This window comes from Pygoscelis adeliae, unplaced genomic scaffold, assembly GCF_000699105.1.
Source record: "Pygoscelis adeliae isolate BGI_AS28 unplaced genomic scaffold, ASM69910v1 Scaffold29, whole genome shotgun sequence".
NCBI classification, from domain to species: Eukaryota; Metazoa; Chordata; class Aves; order Sphenisciformes; family Spheniscidae; genus Pygoscelis; species Pygoscelis adeliae.
Window position 1 is genome coordinate 1,084,412 of NW_008825611.1, and position 18,542 is coordinate 1,102,953.

The 18,542-nt window shown below is 52.1% G+C and overlaps 1 protein-coding gene across 2 annotated transcripts; it reads left to right on the forward strand.

Annotated features, from left to right (window-relative positions):
• Positions 1-3,644: 3,644 nt before the first annotated feature.
• On the forward strand, positions 3,645-18,209 carry LOC103924222 (leucine zipper putative tumor suppressor 3). Of its 2 annotated transcripts, none has more exons than XM_009332711.1 (4): positions 3,645-4,200; positions 5,942-6,703; positions 9,658-14,889; positions 18,198-18,209. In XM_009332711.1, exons 1-3 carry the CDS (start codon positions 3,751-3,753, stop codon positions 10,366-10,368), a joined length of 1,923 nt encoding a protein of 640 aa, XP_009330986.1. In that variant the 5' UTR covers positions 3,645-3,750; the 3' UTR covers positions 10,369-14,889; positions 18,198-18,209. The 2 variants fall into 2 exon arrangements, with proteins under 2 accessions (XP_009330986.1, XP_009330985.1); XM_009332710.1 differs by having other exon boundaries at positions 3,646-4,200; positions 5,873-6,703.
• Positions 18,210-18,542: the final 333 nt, after the last annotated feature.

The window sequence follows — 18,542 nt, forward strand, 5'->3', positions numbered from 1 at the left end:
AGGCTGTGATACTCTGCCGGTGAAGACCGATGATGGAGATGCCACGGGGCTGAGCAGGCCCTCAGAGGTGTCCTGGAGGGCACTGCCACATCTCTGCCCAGGCTGTGGCTCTCGCCGGGCTAAGGACACTTGCCTTCCCTGCTTGTTGTTGCGTTGGCTTTTTTTTTTTCTTTGGAAGGATCAAATTTTCCGGTGACCTCATCCTGCCCTCAGAAAGTCAATGTAAATGTGCAAATGTCACTGTGGAATTTACCCAGCGAGGAAAAAGTAATCTGGATTTCTCCTCTGCCGGTTGAGCAGGACTGCGTGGAGACGACGCAGCCACTGCCTTTCCCTTGCCTGGAGCTGAGACCTTCCAGCACATCCCTCCTGTGGTGGCTGGTGTCCCATAAAAAAAGACACGGCCTATAAAGATCCCAAAGTCACTGAAAGGCAGGTTATTCCTAAATAAGCAGAATAAAAAGTCTTCCCTTGACTAATAAAATCCAAAGGCACCGTGGGTTGAGTGCGGCTTCAGACGGGCAGTCTCCATCCCTCCTCATCGCTCCGTAGCTCAACCAAGTCTCGCAGCAGGCACCTAGATTAATCCCTGGGCGTCGTGCACTCATGAACTGTCTATGGTGGTGTTCTTTGGAAAGTGCCTTTAGGGTGCAATGGCGTCGTGAGCCTTTGAGTCCTGCTCAGTGCGTTGGAGAGAGACGTGTCCGAATGTCACACGCCGGATGCGTGACCAGACCTGGACACTTCTCGCTGCTGGTGGAGGTTTTGTTACTTATGACTGATAAACTTCTACGTGTTTTGATTGTAGTGGGTCCCCACGCCGCACCGTGTGATGCTTGTGTGATATTCGTTCGCTGCTCAGCCTTTAGACCTCAACCAGTGTGTGACATGGAGACATCTCTGTTGGGGGACAAAGGTGGAAGCTGCAGGAAGGTCATTAGCAGTGACTACAACATGTTCACCCAACGCTCATCGCTTCAGGGACCCTCCTTGGGTGGGGTGATGTGCAAGGGGATGGAGAAGGTTACACCACCAGGCACGTTCTCCTCTGCCTCGCAGCTGCCTTGGCCCCTGGCAACGATGGGGCACATCTGGCGTGTCTCAGACCATGGAGGCTCCTTCCCACCTGAACAGCTGGGATGGTGGCTTTCACCGGAGCACCTCCTTAAATCACTTTTTCCCTCTGTGACCACCTCCCTACCCTGCTCTGCCCCAGAGGAGCTCTCCCAGCTCGCTGTAGGTATCAGCTCTGTGTCCTCTCCCTTCGGCACAGCAGTTTGCCACGTCTGTCCGTCCGCCAGCCCCACGACACTCGGGCCGTATTTCAGACAGGGCGGTTTTCTATGAGAAGATCAGGACATGGAAAAAGGGAGGAGGTTACAGGCAGCGCGCCTGGCAGAAGCCTCCAGAAACGCAATTTAATAAAAGCAAAGTCAAGCAGCACAGACCCTGCTTTAACCTTTTTAATTTTTCTTCTCCATTCCATTATTAGTGCAAATAGCAAGACCCCGTGAGACACCACATCGGAGCCGAGCTCTAGACCTAAGCTAGCTCCCCAGGGAAATAAACCCAGCTCTCCTGCTTTACTTGTGGAGGGCTGATTTAACATCCCTACCCCAAGAATGTTAGGGGTAGAAAGAGGGAAAACCCCAAGAAGAGGGAAAACCCCACTGAAATGGGGATTTTATCCATCTCCCCTGCCTGCTGACCCTGCCTGAGCCCCCCCATCCCTGAACCTCTCTCCAAAGGGCATCGCTTTTGTTATCCCTCTTTTATCCAGGTGGAAACCTGCACCTCCCAGTGCCCCTAAATTCTGCTTTAGTCCCCACGCTGCCAGGATGGTTTATCCTGGGAAACCTGGAACTCAGGGCTCCTGGGACCAAAAAAAAAAAAAAAAAGCAGCCTTTTGTGGCCCATGGGGACCAAGCCAATGAACTCAGTAGGGTTGGGTGGACACCGGTCAGCTAAGTGTCTACAGTTGCCCACGTGCCACCGACCCTGCTCCCCCAGGCTTGTTTCAGCTGTGCCTGGTCTGAAGGTATCAGAGACATCTGCACAGATATGAGGCAGGACTCCAGGGAGACCTGAGCCTTTCTGGAGTGGCACTGGGGGGACACAAAGAACCCCCCGAGGGGCCTGGACGCTCGTGCACCAGCGGCTGAATTGGGCTGTGAGAGTCTTTCCTCAAATACAGAGACCCCAGGATTCATTGCAATCACCCAAACTTTGCAATGCATCTTCTCCCTTCCCTCAGGTAATGAGATCCTTAGCTGGTACGGGTTCAAATTCTCCATTATTCAGTGAGGCAACCAAAAAAAATTTCCTGTGGGTCTTTTTATTTCCTTAAATAAGATTTTACACCTTTGAGGGGCTGACTGCATTACAGAGGATCGAGTTAACACCTCGGCGGAGGGAATGGGAATCGTGGGGAATGCAGTCACACTCTGCAAGATCTCCATCTTCTGCTCCAGCTCAGTTCAACACGGAGCAGCTTCCCCAGCGCTCATATTTTATAGGTACACCCATCAGGGAAAACCCATGGGTTTCTGTAACTAAAGAAATTCTGTTGAGAGAAATAAATCCATGTTGGGTTTTTTTTCCCCAGTCCCAGTCCATGCTGGGGCATGACCGCAGAGGCTTTGTCACCCTCAGGGGGATGGTGGGGCAGTGCAGATGAGATCCATTACTGCTGGGTCCAAGAGTGCGGAAACAGCTCGATTTTCAGCTGGGACTTTCAGAAGGGACTTTCAAAAGGCCTTTTAAGAAGTTATAAATTGTCCCCATGTGAAACCTCTCTTGGCACCAGTAGCTCTGGACCTTGACTGCCTCAGCTGATAATAAATTCAGCACCAATGCAACAACCAGTATTTGGAGAATACTGCCTGCCTGCCTATGAAGCCAGAGCTGAAATCACAGGACTAGGGTTTGTGATGGTGATGGAGCCGAGGAAGAGCATCCAGACATGTGAGGACTGACCCCAATGTCTTTGACCAGGTCAAAGACAACTTTTAAAAACATTATCTGCACGTTATCCACTTCCCATGGCCTAGTTTTGGCCAATCCAAGGCACAGTCTCGGTAAGAACAAAATGGAGTAGGGGAATAAAGGTTTAAAAGAAAATTTAGGATGACACCTGCACAAAAGCATCTTTTTAAAAGCTCGAGTCTATGGGACAACACTCCCAAGGAAGAGATGGAAAGCGTGTTGCTTTAAGACCTGTTGAATCATCCCTAAGGGATGCACTGGAGGGAGCAATAGTGTATGAGCCTACAGATGGACCAGGCTGGAAACCTTCCATCCCCACGGCCACACAAACTTGTTCAAACCTGGGAAAAGTGACAGAAATAATTCAAGCTTGGGAACTGCAAATGGTCACATCCAACCGGTGCTGTAGAGCTGTGCCCACTAAAACCCACGCAACCCCCTCCCCTGGGAGCACCCAACCCTTGGACCTAAGAGCAGCTCTTTTGCATACCAGTGAGTGGGATTTGGGGGACCAGTGCACGCTGCTCCTCCACGGGGGGCTGGGGGTCACGGAAAGGAGGACAGCCCCATCGTCTGCTCCATACCATATACTGAGACATGACAGCTTCTGTCCTTGCACCACCCAGCCCAGAGATTTGCTCATCTCTGCACCATGCCGATCTGCAAAGGGTATGGTAGATAAAAGGCATCTCTCTAACAGTCCTTTCCTTTTCTTCCTTCCCCCAGTGCCACTGACCTGTGCCTCCACCTCACCTCTGCGCTGCCATGGCCACGCCAGAGACGCTGCCCATTCTTAGTGACCCAACCTACCCCAGCCCGGAGAACACCCACGGTTTTGCTCCCCGGCCATCCCAACCCACCTCCCAGAGCACCATGGGGAGCGTGGGCAGCGGAGTCGCCAACGACCAAGAGTTCGCCATGAAGAGCGTGGGGACCCGGACGCAGAGCAGCGGCCGGCAGACAGAGGGGCCTCGCAACGGGTACTCCACGCGGGAGATCTCCAACCGCTACTCGGGCGAGGAGAAGACATACAGGTCGGAGAAGGTCTCCAATTCCCTCTATATCAATGGCGACCTGCGCAAGAGCGAGAAGGTGAAGATGGACATCTGTGGGAACGTGACCAACAACAATGAGAAGAACATGCCGCCTCCTCCCCAATACCGAGAGCCCAGTAACCCACCAAAGATATTGCCAATCTCCGGCAAACTAGACCAGGTGAGAATCCCCACCTCCTGGAGCAGTGTGATGACCGTGGCACATCTCTAAAAACACAGACCAGGAAGCCTTGGGCAACGGTGCAATCCTGACAGATAGTCTAATTCTTACTATGTAGATGGCATCATTTTTATGTACAGAGAACATAATTCTTATTACTTTCAGGGGGTTGAGCAAAGGGGAATGTTAGTTCTTGAGGAACCCAAGAGCATGATCACAGGTCTTCCACAGCTAAGTTTCCAGCCCATTTAAGCCTGTATTTAAGTCACTGGCTATTCCAACCTACCTGAGATTCCGTGCCTGCCTCCCCAGTTGATGGGGAGGGAGCTGGAGTCGGCTCTCATTTCGGTAGGTCCAGCATCCGAGTCCCGCTCTTACGTTTTGTGCCATTTACAGGCAATCTCCTCACAGGCAATCTCCAAGCCACCAAAAGGTGCTGCTTGAAAGCAGCTATGAGCATCTGTTCAAAATCCCAGTGCCTCTTATGAGGGACAAACTGACAAGGCTTGAAAACTACCCCGCAAGCATTATCACCTATCCAAGCCTAGTCCTCATGGCTCATATCGGCTTCGGGGAGCAAACACCTCCCAGGCCTGGAGGAGCAGAGCCCCAGAGCCAGTAGTGTTTTATATAGCCTGCTGCTCCGCTCCAGCGACTCCCATAATTTGTGCCCCGGGGACGCTGCCTCGTGCAGTATTATTTCTGCAGCGTTTGGTGGCCTTGTCTCCAGGGTTGTTAATCCGCCGGCCCCTGTAGTCCATCTCAGTCCCACATGCCAGGCGCCAGGCTTTTGGTCTCCAACCTTGCCTGCTCCCCAGGGCTCGTTCTGTTTCTCCTGGAAGGCACTTTCGAAACATCTTTGCTAATACAAAGCGGCTTCTTCTGGGTTAATTTTCACCTGAAACCCAACCTGCGGTAGGGGAGACTCAGTCCCATTTTGAGAAACATTTTGTTTCTGTAGGTGCATTCACAGGGCGAGGAATGTGCAAGGTTTTAAAATCCTTTCCAAATCCTTTACAGCTGCGGTCCATTCTCCCCCCAGCATTGCTTATGGCTGCAGGAAACACAAACGTTCAAATGAAGAGCAGCTTCAGCATGTTCCTTGCCCGGTGTCACTGCTGGGGTCACAGCTCCTACCCACCCCTATCCCAGCGTAAGCAGGACATGATGTCCACACAGGGGAGAGATGACTGCCGGCAGGAGGGAAACGTGGTGCTCCTGGGGCAAAACGGCTGCTAATCCAAGGGTTCAGTTCAGTTTTCAGCAAAAGGGAAATGCACCCTCAACGCTAGAAGTCCTTCAGAATATAATCTGCCAAAATCAAAGAGTTGTTTTGATCAGGTCTGGTGGGCAGGTGGCAGCCCTCCTTCTTGCAAAGAGCACTAAGAGGACCCAAGGAGTATTCTAGGGAAAAATCACGCAAATTTGGGGTGAGTCAAGATATTTTTTTTTTCAGCTGGGACAAGGGAAGAGAAAGCGTTGCCCTACGAGTGACCAAAGGTCCCCTCATGTTAAATCCCAAATGGCCCAGGGTGTAATAAGGCTGAGAAATACGGAACTAGCCCAAGACATCTTAGCTCCACCAGCCCCAGCCTGTGCCGATGTATCTCTTTTGTGTGTTGTTACCAAGCTTCCTGCTATGTTTGATGCGTGGTCCTTTTTCCTTTTGCAGAGCAATGAGCCCTTAGTTAGACCCTCAGCCTTTAAACCAGTAGTTCCTAAAAACTTCCATTCCATGCAGAACCTCTGCCCGCCGCAGAGCAACGGGGTGACAGAGAACAGAAAGAGCTTGAACCACGCCAACAGCAATAGCCCATCCGCACCCAAAAGTGGACTCGACAAGAGCAGCCTTAACAGGACTACAAACCAAGTGGGGGGCCTTTCAGATTCGGGCCGTAACTCGTTAACGAGCCTGCCCACGTATGGGACAGGCTACAGCCAGCACGTGGGTCCAATGAGCGCCTCCACGAGCCACATCAACCGCATCGGTACAACCTATGTGGACAAGAACATCGTGGGATACAACGGGATATCTACCTCAGACAGCGGACGGTCTTCGAGCAAGAGCACCTCTTCGTTCAACAGACTGAACCATCTCAATGAAACGATGCCTTTCCACTCGCCTTCAACGGACGACATCATCCAAGACCTGGAAGATCGGCTATGGGAGAAGGAGCAGGAGGTCCTCCAGATGCGAAGGAACTTGGACAAAAGCGAGGCAGCCATCTTCCAAGTGTTCGAGGAGAAGCAGAAGATCTGGGAGAGGGAAATGGAGGATTTGAGGCAAAACTATGCCAACAAATTGCAACAGGTCTCCAAAAAGGCGCAGCGGGCTCAGCAGGCCTTGCAGCTCCAAATCTTCAAGCTCCAGCAGGAGAAAAAAAAACTCCAAGATGATATGGGACAACTCCTCCAGCAACGAGAGGAGCTGGAGAAGAAATTTGTGGCTTTCAAGAAGGAACAGGCTGAGTTTCTCCCAAAGATTGAAGAGACCAAGTGGGAGGTAAGAGCCTTGTTGTAACAGATCTTGAGTGAGGTTTTCACTGAGGGCTCTGATAGCCCAAAATACCTCCCATTTGCCCTAAGTGGACCCCAGAGACAATGGCTATGGGTTGGTGGCCTCCAGGTAACACATGCCACTTCAGTCACCTCTTCATTTGTCTGAGCCCCGAGCCTGTTGTTTTTAATTAAACTAAAATGAGCACAATTGTTTTGTGCATGCTTCCTGTGCTGGTTAATAATTTGGCTTCACAGTCCGGTCACTCCAACGTGTGACATTTGAATCCAGTTTCAGTGAATACAGGCCTTTCCACACAGGTATTTATGCCTACCAAAATTGGGTTTAAGTCTATTTTAATTAAATTCTTCTAACATCTGCGTTTGGGCAAACCTTGAAGCCGCTTTTCAAATATTTTATTTCTTTTTTATTTAAGATATAAAGCAAGTGAGCTAAGAATGATGCCGATAGCCAAGTCTACCTCATGCTTTCCATTGTAACACGCTGTTTTCAGTTGCTAATAAGTTTATCTCTCTTAAAAGGCTGAAAGGCAAATTCCTCTTTCTAGTTCTCCTTTTGAGTTTTACACATTTTTTTCTACTGTTTCTATTTTTAGAACATTTTATCAAAGTCTGATTGTATAGCCAGTGCTAACATTTTTTTTTCCGGCTTGATCATGTGAAGAATTTTAATCCTTCCGTGGACTGGCTAGAAACTTTAAATTTATTAAGAGTGCAGAGGCAAAACGTAGCTCTAGAATCAAGACGACCCTATTCTGCTAATCCTGATGGAAAGTCAATGAAGCTGGGATTAATTAGGCTCTAAAATGTGCTATTTGCAGATGTTCAGCAGAGCTTATTAGAGGCTTGCTGTAAAATCTCTGCAAGTTAAATCCCAGAACAAGCAGGCTGCGTTGTCCCACATGATGCCTCCTTTGGCCAGCTGCTCTGCCCTGGTCTTTTGTGTCTTCCAACAGGTTAGGTCTGGAAAGTTCCCTGATTTTGCACCAGTAAAAATGCAGATGGGCTTTTGATTATTTGCTACACTGCTATAGCTCTGTCTGCAACAGCTAACCCAGTGATACCGATGTCAAGATAGAGACTCAACTTGTGGATCAAGACACCTAACATTTGTAGACACCTACGCTTTTTGACTTGTTGACTTGCTCTCCAGGCTCCATGGACTGTGCTGCCTAGATCTCCACAGCACCCAAGTAGAGGCCAAAATTTAACTGTTTTAATCTGTAAGCCGATTCCTATCCAAGCTGTTCTTCATCATGTATTTCTCTGCCTTTTGGGAAGAGCTAGCCCACGGAGAGCACTTTTCAGTAAACTGTGCAGGTTTTTTAGCTAGGCAGTAACTACGCCACTTTAACTACAGCTAAACCAGCGCGATACAGTTCTGCATCTGCTGCGGACAAGTGCTGGGTGTGGATGTGGGTACTCACAGAGTTAGGTCTGCATGGGGAACCACCACGGCTGTCAGCTCCAGGGAAAGCTGCTACCAGGAGGAAGTGACTGGGTACCTCTCCTAGCTCTTCAGCCATTCGTAGTGAGCACTGGACTGTTCCAGTAGCTGAGCTTCAAGGTCTTGCTCAACATCATGCACAAGGCAAGTCCTCTATAGCAGAGAAAGGTGGAGGTTGCAATGAAGGCAGTGGAGAGGGAAGTTTGTCTGAGGAGCATTGACCCAACTGGAGCAGAGCAGCAAGGGACCTTGCAGGCACCGCAGGAGGGAGGAAAGGCCAAGCATTTCATGTGTGACAAGAGACAGGAGTTTCAGGAGGATGGGACACCCCAGTCTGGAGGTGGCTATCAAGTCTGTTTTTAATTATGCCTATCCTCTCTGATCACTGATGGTTCCCTGATGCCACTCCCCAGCCCAGACTCCTGCCAGCATAGGTAGGGACTGTGTCTCTGCAATCATCCACAGTAGACAGATCAGATCTGCCAGTGCAGAGCCCTGAAAACCACGGGAACATGAGGGTTTGGTCATTTTTATGGTTCACTTCCAATACCCACAACTGTTCATGCAACTGTCACTTTTGGTGGACTATGCAGGCGCAGAGGAGTGTCATATTGAATGGTGACACCTACGTAATGCAAATGCACACTGCAGCAAGGGTATTTCCACTGGGCTTGTGCACCCTACCACATGGGTGAGACCTGCGCCAGTCAGGATGAAACCTGAGACTCCATTGCCCAAGGACAGTGCATGGTAGTCCCACTTTCAGCAAGGGTGGGTTGCAGCTCTCCCCTTGATCTTTGACAGAGCGGCTGTCGCTCTTCAAGCCCTGCCCCAAAAGAATTAAATAGCTACCAGTGCCTGGACTGTCCCCAGTGAAGCGAACCCTAAAATTTAGTCAACTGGGTTCTTCAGGAGTCTTTGCGAAGGAAAGTGTCATAGGACAAGTAAATAATACCTACAGTCTCTGCATCCTGTCCTACACTCCCAGTGCTCAGGAGAGCCCGGGTGGTCTGTGGGTCTGAGATGTTTCTGTCTCAGGCCTGTTCAAGGTCCAGATCCCACTGAGGTCAGTGGGAAAACTCCTGCTGAGAGCAGAGGGTTTGGGGTCAAGCACCGCAGGCTTGTGGATAGGTGAGTAAGATGAATGCAGGGAGGGAAGCATCGGTGTCCACTCATCACTGGTGAGGACCACAGCACTTAGCTTAGCTGTTTGGTCAACTCCAGCTAGGAACAGCATCAGGTCCCTGAGAGCCGGAAAGAAACACCAAATCTCCCCCACAAATGTGGGGACAAACTCTAGGTCTTTGGCATGTTCTGCGTCCTGGTGAAGGCTGGAACTCAGTCCTTGAGCAGCGTTGCTGGCTGTCCCCTCCGCTACCTGAGCCTCCTGCCAACGTGAGGCCACACAGACGTTTCACAGGCAGCGCAGGGGACAAGCAGCAGTGGCGGCTCCTCATTGCCTTCCTCCTGCCTCATGGATGTTCTCCCCGCAGGTGTGCCAGAAGGCGGGTGAGATCTCCCTGCTCAAGCAGCAGCTGAAGGACTCCCAAGCAGATGTCTCCCAGAAGCTGAATGAGATCGTGGGACTGCGGACGCAGCTCAAGGAAGGTAAGAACTTCCTACGGGAGAAGGAGGAGCAGATCCTCACCCTGAAGGACTCCTACAGCTCCAAGAGCGTCAACCTGGAGATCTGTGAGAGCGAGCTGCAGCGGAAGATGAGCGAGGTCCAGGTGCTGAGGGAAAAACTGAACCACTGTGAGCTGGAGGTCTCTGGCCTGAAGCGGACACTTGCCAGCATGGGACCTCCGGGGCCTTTCGGTGGGGACCTTGGTGAGAAGCTGCGGGACCCGCTGGCCTGCGAGAGCGACGAAGCCAAGATGCAGCGGCAGAGCGAGGACAGCGTCAACACGCTGCGGAAGGAGGTGGAGCGGCTCCAGACAGAGCTGAAGCTGGAGCGGCAGCAGCGGGAGCAGCAGGTGATGGACTTCGAGGAGGAGCGGCGCACATGGCAAGAAGAGAAGGAGAAAGTCATCAAGTATCAGAAGCAGCTGCAACTGAACTACGTGGAGATGTACCAGAAGAACCAGCTCCTGGAGCACAAGGTGAACGAGATGAACACGAAGGCCACCAGCCCCCCGCACACTGAGGAGAAAAAACCATGGACTCCCTCCCGACTCGAGCGAATAGAGTCCACCGAGATCTGAGGTGGGACCAAGACAATACAACGTAATTTTTTTATTGCTGTGCATGTACTACCTACTCAAGCCAGTGATCTTCCAAAGGATAATATGCTACCATAGGAGCGGTGTGAGTCTGCTCGCACCAAGCTCTCTCACCCTTACTCTATACTTCTGTGCTCTGTAGGTAAAATAACTGTGGATGTGCGTTGTTTTTCTATCGATAATGCGACATCTCTTTTGGTTTTTTTTCCTAGTACCGCTGGTGAGGGTCAATTGGCTCTTTTGTAATCTGCCGTGACTGTTACTTCACTAGAGGCTGCCACCCCCTCTCCTACAATTCACCCCTCTTCGGTTGGTTGTTTTGGAGGGTGCATTTGGTTTCTTTGGTTTTCCAAGCACCTATGCGCAGCAAAACAGTTCAAAGTGGCAGGTTTTTTTTTTCAGGGCATTTTTAGCCACATTGGCTAACGGAGCAAAGCTCTCGGGATCATGAGCAAACTCACTGTTTTGCATCAAGTATCCTGTCTAGACAGACGGTGGTCTTAGTGAAGTCAGTGGGAGGTTGGTCACTGATTTCAGTGAAACCAGACATATCTCTAGCAGACGACTCCCTCTTGCCAGCCCATGGCTACCATGGTTGCAAGAGGTTAGGACATCCTTGAGGAGCAGGATGAGCCTGTCCTGGTAACATAAGCCAACAAGGAATGATCGCCCAGCAGGAGCCTCTTTGGAGGCTCAGCAGAGCTTGACATATGCTGCGTTTTCATTTCGCTGTGATTTCCTTCTGCAGTTCCACTTCTCTCCTGGGTTGTGACCAATGCTGGGAGCAGAAATACCCTCCCACCTCTGCCTTGGTCCCCCTGTTCTTACCATATACTCAAGCTGGCTACAGCAAGAAAAAAAACTTGGAAATCCAAGATAGTTTCCCTGCCCAAGAGCCCTCTTACTTCCCAAAGTCAATGGAAACAAGGTTTGGGGAAGCCTCCAAACCTGCGGGATGTTTATGCAAACTGAAGCTTTAGCAATTTGCCCAACAGTGGGCAATTGTGCTACCCCATTCCCAAATGAGTGATGCTTCGGTGCACTCTCTCGGTCCAGGGTCTACTTAAAAAATGGCATCCGAGCCTCACTCAGGAGTTGCAGTGAGCACATATCAGCATTACCGCTAGATTGCAACGGGGCGAGCGTTAGCCTTCAGTACAGCCGTTTCCAACAGCACCCGTAGCGATCCCACGTGGCATCCCATATTCCAAGGACAGCGATAACGCAGGCCCAGCTTAAGAAAATATTCAGCTACTAACTCTGAGCATGAAAGCAGTCATAAGAAGAGAAAATGCTTAAGATCACGCAAGTGCTTATGCCCTGGCAGAATAATAACCAAATCCTGTAAGGACAGTCGCTGAGAACGGTGCAGGCATCAAAAACCAGCATTCAGCTTTAAAAGGTGGGCAAAGTGGGTCTGGCTCTCCCTTTCACGGACACTTTTTTACTGTGATCCACAGGAAAGAGTAAAAAATGTTGCGAAGTGGAATTTGCACTGACTGGGCAGTGGCCAAAGGGTCAATGCAAGTGGGAATTCTGGCTCTTCACCCTAGGGAGCAGCTAGAAGAACACAGCTAGAATTAGCACTGGGATGTGCTGGGACATCTATGTGAGGTGACTCCAGGGAGAGTTTTGCCAGATTGCATTTCATCTGCATACCAAGGAAGAACCTCAGGGTGTTGAGGGGCTGAAGACCTTCCAAACAAAAGCCCTGAAGCTACTCATTTCCCATGTTCCCTTCCCCGAAAGCTCCTCCCTCCCCATCACCAGGTCTGACCTTCAAGTTGGGACCAAACGTTGTTGTGGTGAGCTCCAGACTGAGCAAAGAGGCTGAGCAGGAGAGAGGAGACTTCAGTTAAGTCCCACCAGCTGCAGCCAAGGTCACCAGACAGTATTACTGGGCAGGAACTGTTGGTGGCTGACAGCCATCCCTGGAGCCATAGAAAATGGAGATGTGCGATGAGACCAGAGCATTTCAAGATCCCAGTTGACGGTACCCGTCTTTTCCCACCGCTTCTGCCTGTGCCTTTGGAGCTGGAGGAAGACACAACCCATCAGTCTGGAAAACACCAGGGCAGCTCAGGCTAAGCCCCTCTCACTAGCCCAGCCATAGAAAGGGGGACTAGGTCAGGTCTGACCCCTGAAGGATGTAGAGATGAGTCCCACTACAAATCCTGCAGACGCTCCAGCGCTCTTGGACATCAGCCCGCGCACCCCACCGAGGAGGGAGTGCAGCTGCCTGCCGGTGCCACCCTGCAGCAGGCTTTGCCATGCCAAGGGAGACACCCACACGTGCCACGCAAACTTACACTTGGACAAGCAAAATCCTAGAGCTTCCTCCATTTCATACACTGGGCCTTCAAGATGGAGTCAAACATCCCACAGCGTCAGGGTTGGAGGTCTGGTGTCTTGTGTCATCTCGGCTTTCTGTGCCTCTCTTTCCACATCAGATAAACCCACGCTGTCTTCCTTCACAAAGCAGCTGTGAGGCATCTGTGCTTGTGAAGGGCTTTGCAGTCCTTGGGTAAAAGGGAAAAGCATAGAGAAACTGTAAGAGGCTTAGTCTCAGACGGTCGTATGGTGTTTTTGAGGCCACCACATGAAAAGCAAACACAACAGCAAGTGCCCTCACCGCAAGATCAGTCCAATAACCTGGAGGGTCATTTCCACCTTTGCTCCTTCTGGCTCCACTGACGTTGAGGTTGGTTTCCCACTAACCATCACAGGAATCAGCGTTTCAGTCGGTGGTTGAAGAACACCCGGAGTGATTGAGTTTCAAGGATCTGCTGTTGAGGAGGTGTAGAGCGCAATTCCCCGCTGCATTAACACCCAAGAGGAACGGACACCGGCATCACCCCGTGGGACACCTTCTCACCAGAACTCCTTGCTAATCCATGGGCAGGAGAAGCAGGGGCTTGTCTGGCCTCCCCACATACCTGGATCCAGTCAGCAGCAGTCAGCCAAGCCCTCCAGCATGCCAGGTTTGCTCCGTCATCTTCTTCCTAGATCTTTTTTGCAGTGGTGCCAGGAATGAGTGTGTCTTGATGGACCCAGTGAAACCTGGAGGCATATGGGTTTGTCTGACTGCTGGAGGGTGCTGGACTGCCCAGGGACTCAATGGCCTCACAGTGCATCCATCAGGGACTGCAGAGCTCCTTGGGATGGAGCAGGACCTCGGAGGAGGAAAGGTACACTCCCTTCACCTTCTTCTTCACTGCATCACTTTGATCTGGAGTTTCGATCCAGATCTGAGCAACCTCGACTGTGGCCACTCCCTGGATAACAGAGCGCCTTGCAGACACCCATTAAGACGTTGTGCTGATGATGGTGGTTCTCCCTCTCTTGGGATTCGCCCAGCATCCCCCAAGCACTCAGCTGTCCTGCAGAAACCAACCCCCTACGCTATGGTGACATAAAATACAGATGTTTTTGGCAAGTACCCCAGCCAAACTGCCAGGAAGGATTCCTGCTCTTCAGGAATCCTCCCCACAACTGGATGCACTGCTTCCCCTCACGTCTTCTCCCGTGTGCTAGCACTGTGTGGCCACATGCTGGTAACCAGTCTCTCTCGGAGGTGACTCAGCAAAGATGGAGCAAAATGATGGTGGGACACGTGGGTTCCTGTTGTTTGTGCTCAGATCTGGCTCAGATGGGAGCTCACCTAGCTCCTTCCAGACCTTAACATTTTTACCCGCTGTCTGGATGAACTCTCCCATCACAAGCCTGGTCTGCGTTGAGGCCCCAGGGTCTTAACCTTGGAGCAAGATAGCCAAGGGGTGCCAGACTGGCATTTTGATGACATATCCTGGGAATGGCCAAGGAGGTTGACATCTTGTCTCTTGGAGGCTCAGGCAGGGCTGATAAAATGTTTCCATCCCATGAAACTCACCTCAGAGTTTGGGCTTGACCGTAACCCAGCTGCCTCCTCCACCTTTGCTCAGCCAGCTCTGGAGCTGATGGGATTCAGTGGGATGTACTGGCTCACGTGTACTTCTGCAAGTACTGCCCTCAAAATCTTGCACGTGGTTAGTGTCTCCACTGAAACAACAAGTCACCTCTAACTTGCCATTGGCCAACAGCAAAAGCTGTGGTGACAAGGGTCTCAGGTCAGTTGCTCACACGTGGGGTCCAGGGACATTAGAGATGCTCTGGGATACCTGATACATGGGGCTGGCCAACATGATCCAAGACCTATGGGAGAGCCAGGCCAGTGGTGGTAAGACCTGGAGCATCTCTAGTGGCACACCACCCATGTGCGGGCAACCGAGTCGTGCTCCAGGCATGTCCATATGGTCATTATATGAGCAAACAGAGGACACTGATCAGCTCCAGCAATTTCCGTCCATGAGGATTTGGGCTAAGCAGGCTATCCTGGGGCAAGGGAAGGTCTAAGCAGCCCCTCTTACCACTTGCTGCAAGTGGGGTTGCTTTGCTCCACCATCATTTCGAGGTTGGTTGCTGTCGCTGTAAGATGCCGACCCGGCTGAGCTAGTTCCCCTCGGCGTCACGCCGGAGGGAGATCACCTCCGGGTTTCCGCACTTAAAATAGGAATCAAATTGTTGCTCTTATGCTGCTACGTTATACGGAGACAAGTGTACTTGGATGTAAATAACAGCCCAGCTCTGTATATACAATGATTAAATGAAGAGACAAGAAAGCTCTGTGGCTTCTATATTGGTGAGCGGGATCGACAGTAGCAGCAGATGCTGCGTTCGAGCGCCGAGCGCTACACGAGGGTGCTCAGCACCCCCTGAGCTTTTGCTGGCTGCAGTGGAGATGGGGGGGGCTCAGCACCTCCCAGGAAGGCAATCCACTTGGGATTGGCTCCGACAGAGTAGTCTGGTGTCACTCTGTCCTGCTTTGACGCTTGCTGTCATCACGAGCCAGGATTTGCAGTTGCCCCCTGGTTCAGGCTGAAGTCCCCTCTGCCCATCCTCATGTCGCATCAAAGCCCCTTGCAGGCAGTGGCTTCCAGCGGTGTCCCCCTTGAGCCCTGCTTGCACATGAGCTCTGCCCATGGAAAGGACCAACCCGCCCCACTCCTGCCCCTCGCAGTGGCACTTTATAGCTTGCTCAAGACAGCGAGCTCACAAGCAACATGACCAAAGATCTCCGGAGGGCATTGGGCTGCATGCTTGGAGCTGCCTCCCGGCTTTCCTGGGGAGGGATGAAGCTGGTGTGGGCTGGGAAGGGGGAACAAGAGCTGGCAGGGGACAGGAGAGGGCTTGGATTTCCCTGTGTCCCACCTGGGAACATTTGCAGGGCCATCAGGGGCCTTTCCTGTGCTAGATAGGACAGGGTAGCAAGGAGTTCCTGGGTGAGCTGATTGTCCCCAGTCGGTTACACCCGCATCCTCCATGGCCGTGCCGACTAGCTCCACGCATTGCCCAGGGAGAGCGTGGACCAGGGGCTGTTCCCGGGAGGCAGAACGGATGGATGCAACTCCCCTTTTTTCTTGGGGAGAAGAGAGGATGCATGCCAAGCCATTACACTTGTCTTCAGGGCCACAGGTCTCCCCTACTTTAGCAGCAGACATTGCTACGGGGTCCAGGCAAGGGCTTGTTCCGGCTCAGTGTGAATTGGCCAGGAAAATGTGTATCCTGAGAGCTGGTGGTCCTGCTGGCTGCCCCTTTGGCGTCCTCTCCCCAGATCGCCCCAGGGTGTCCTCAGCACCCTCCTTACCAGGGAACCATCTTCCGAGGTGAAGGCACCATGGTCTTTGCTTCTCCTGCTTGCGGTGCTGATGACATCTCTGCTCACCTTAGCTCCATGAAGCCTCCTGAACCTGGTCCCAGCCTTGGCAAGTGGAGCGTAGGCCAGTGGGAGATATGTGCTCCTCCGCCCACAGTGCTCCTGTGGATGGGTGCTCGGGTGGGTCTAGGCCTTGGGCACGTGCCTCTTCACTGTGCCTCTGCTCCATGGCCGTGCTAAGCCTTCTCTGCTCCGTTCCTACCAAGACCATGAAATCCTGCTGATGTGCAGTGACAGCTCTCACTTCTGCCCTGGATGGGAGCAGGTCCAACTTGCCATTGTTCTAACCCAACCCTTCAGCCTGAGCCTTGAAGGCCACTTTATAGAGTTACTTTTCATCAAGACCCCTTGCTAAAGATCTGCTCATCATGTTGCCCGTGCCCTGCTGCTCCTCTGCCCCAGCTCTCCAGACTCCCCTGCCTCCTTTTAGATCATCACCATCCCCGTCGTCCCAGGAGCAGTCAGTGCCTCTCACAGTACTCTCCCAGATACGTCTGAACAAGCCAGAGCTGAAGCCCAAAGCCCCCACTGAGAGTGGTGTGTCCCAACCCTGCCCTCAGAGGAGCTTTCCAGACTACTGATCCTCACCTCTTCTCTCTGTCGTTCCCATGTCAGCTAGATCAGCCCTGCTTTACCTCCAAGAGCAATCTTGCTTCTTGCTGAAGGACATCCCCATGGCTTGCAATTACTTCACATCACTGCATGGGGCTTCACACCATCGCACCACCACACCCAGCCAGCTCTGGGGCTTCCCCCGTCCTTCCACTTTCTGGAAAGACAGAAGTGTGAGGCGTGTTTGAGTGCCCCTGGTCTGTAGGGGCACGCAGCACCCATGCCACCTGGTCCCCAGTGTATCGAGGGGCTGGGATCACAGCTAGCTGTTTGCAGATGTTGGCTTCCCAATAGGATGTTCCAGGCTGGCAGTGCAACTGCCGGCAACACCAGGAATGAACCTCTGCATTTCCAGGATAAGTCTCCTCCCTGGTTCTCCCAGTGAAGGGGATCGTATTAGATCTGGAGCCTCTGACACGCAAGGTTGTGTTTTCACGGCTCTCTTACAGATCTGTTTTCTCAGACAGAAAGTCTCTGCTTTCTGTCACAAAGCAATAGGTTTTTCTAGAGGGATTTAAAAGGGACTATTCCCAACTCTGATACCTGCAGGCAAACCAATGTTCCCTTGAATACCTTCATAGCTCCAGCTCTGGGCTCTCCTCCTTCGGAAAGGGATGCGCGGTCCCGTCTGGCTCCAAATAATCACCAATGGTTTGAGCTTGGCGGTCCCCATTCGTCCGGAGAGCCCGAAGCTGCCCATACCCAGCAGGCCACCAGTCTGGGTCCCCAGGAGGTGTGGTCCATCCCCCTCCGGTGCCCATCCCATGACTGCTACTGGGTCCCCGCAGCAGGTCTTCTCCATCAGCTCACCCACATGGGAGCCGCTGGGTCCCCTGGGGCGTCTGAGCTCACAGAGTCACGTTCGGTGACAGCCAGACACCAGTGGGAGATCACGGCGCTGGCTCTGCCGTTCCTGAGAGCCAGGCTGTCCTAGGAGCCCTCTCGGAGGAGAAGGTCCCCTTTGCCCCACGGGTGGCACGTGGGTTCCCTTCCAGTGGCCAAAGGGAGCAAAACGTGCGCGGGTAGAGCTCCGCCACCGGTGCAAAACTGCTCCATCACCGGTGCAAAAAAAAATGCTGCACAACCGGCCAATGTGTCTATGCAGTCCCTTTCCACGCAGCGGCGTCCCCGCAGAGCCCGGCCCAGGGCTGGAGCTCCTCCAAGGCGTCTTCGTTTGCACTCACTCGGACCTGGTAAACGCTGTGAGCCGAGAGGAACCCCTCTTGGTCTTTGCCTTGCACCGGGCAGTACGCTTGCGAGGGTTTCCTCATCCTAAATCGATGCACGTTGCTTAGTTGCCCGTCTTCTGTGTCTGTCCTTCAGCAGATCAATAGGTCTCCCCCCCAAAACCCAGCTCCCCGACGGGAGAACGTCAGGTTGGGCCAGCCGGCGCCCCCGAGCAAGCCTGCTGTCTGATTTCACCAGCAATAAAAGCCCCGCGGAGGAGCAGCCAGCGCTCTCTGCTGCCGCTCCACCGCCGGGTGAGCTGCAGGCTGTGTCTGTGTGTAGGACCTCTGCATTAGACCCTTCGTCCAACGTTTTGGACCTACCCGACTGTAAATTCAATCCCAGCCTTGTGCTTTCTTTCCTCTTGTTCGTTTCTTGACACCTTGGTCTCTCTCTGCTCTTACTGTGAATTCAAACCAGAAGTGTTCTGAACTCGACTCTGTTACTGTTTCGTTTCTGCGTTGACTGTTGCTGGTTCTCCGAACTGCGTCTAACGAGACTTTGCAAAAAAAAAAAGAAAAAAAAATTAAAAAAATTATATATATATATACACTTACAAAATAGA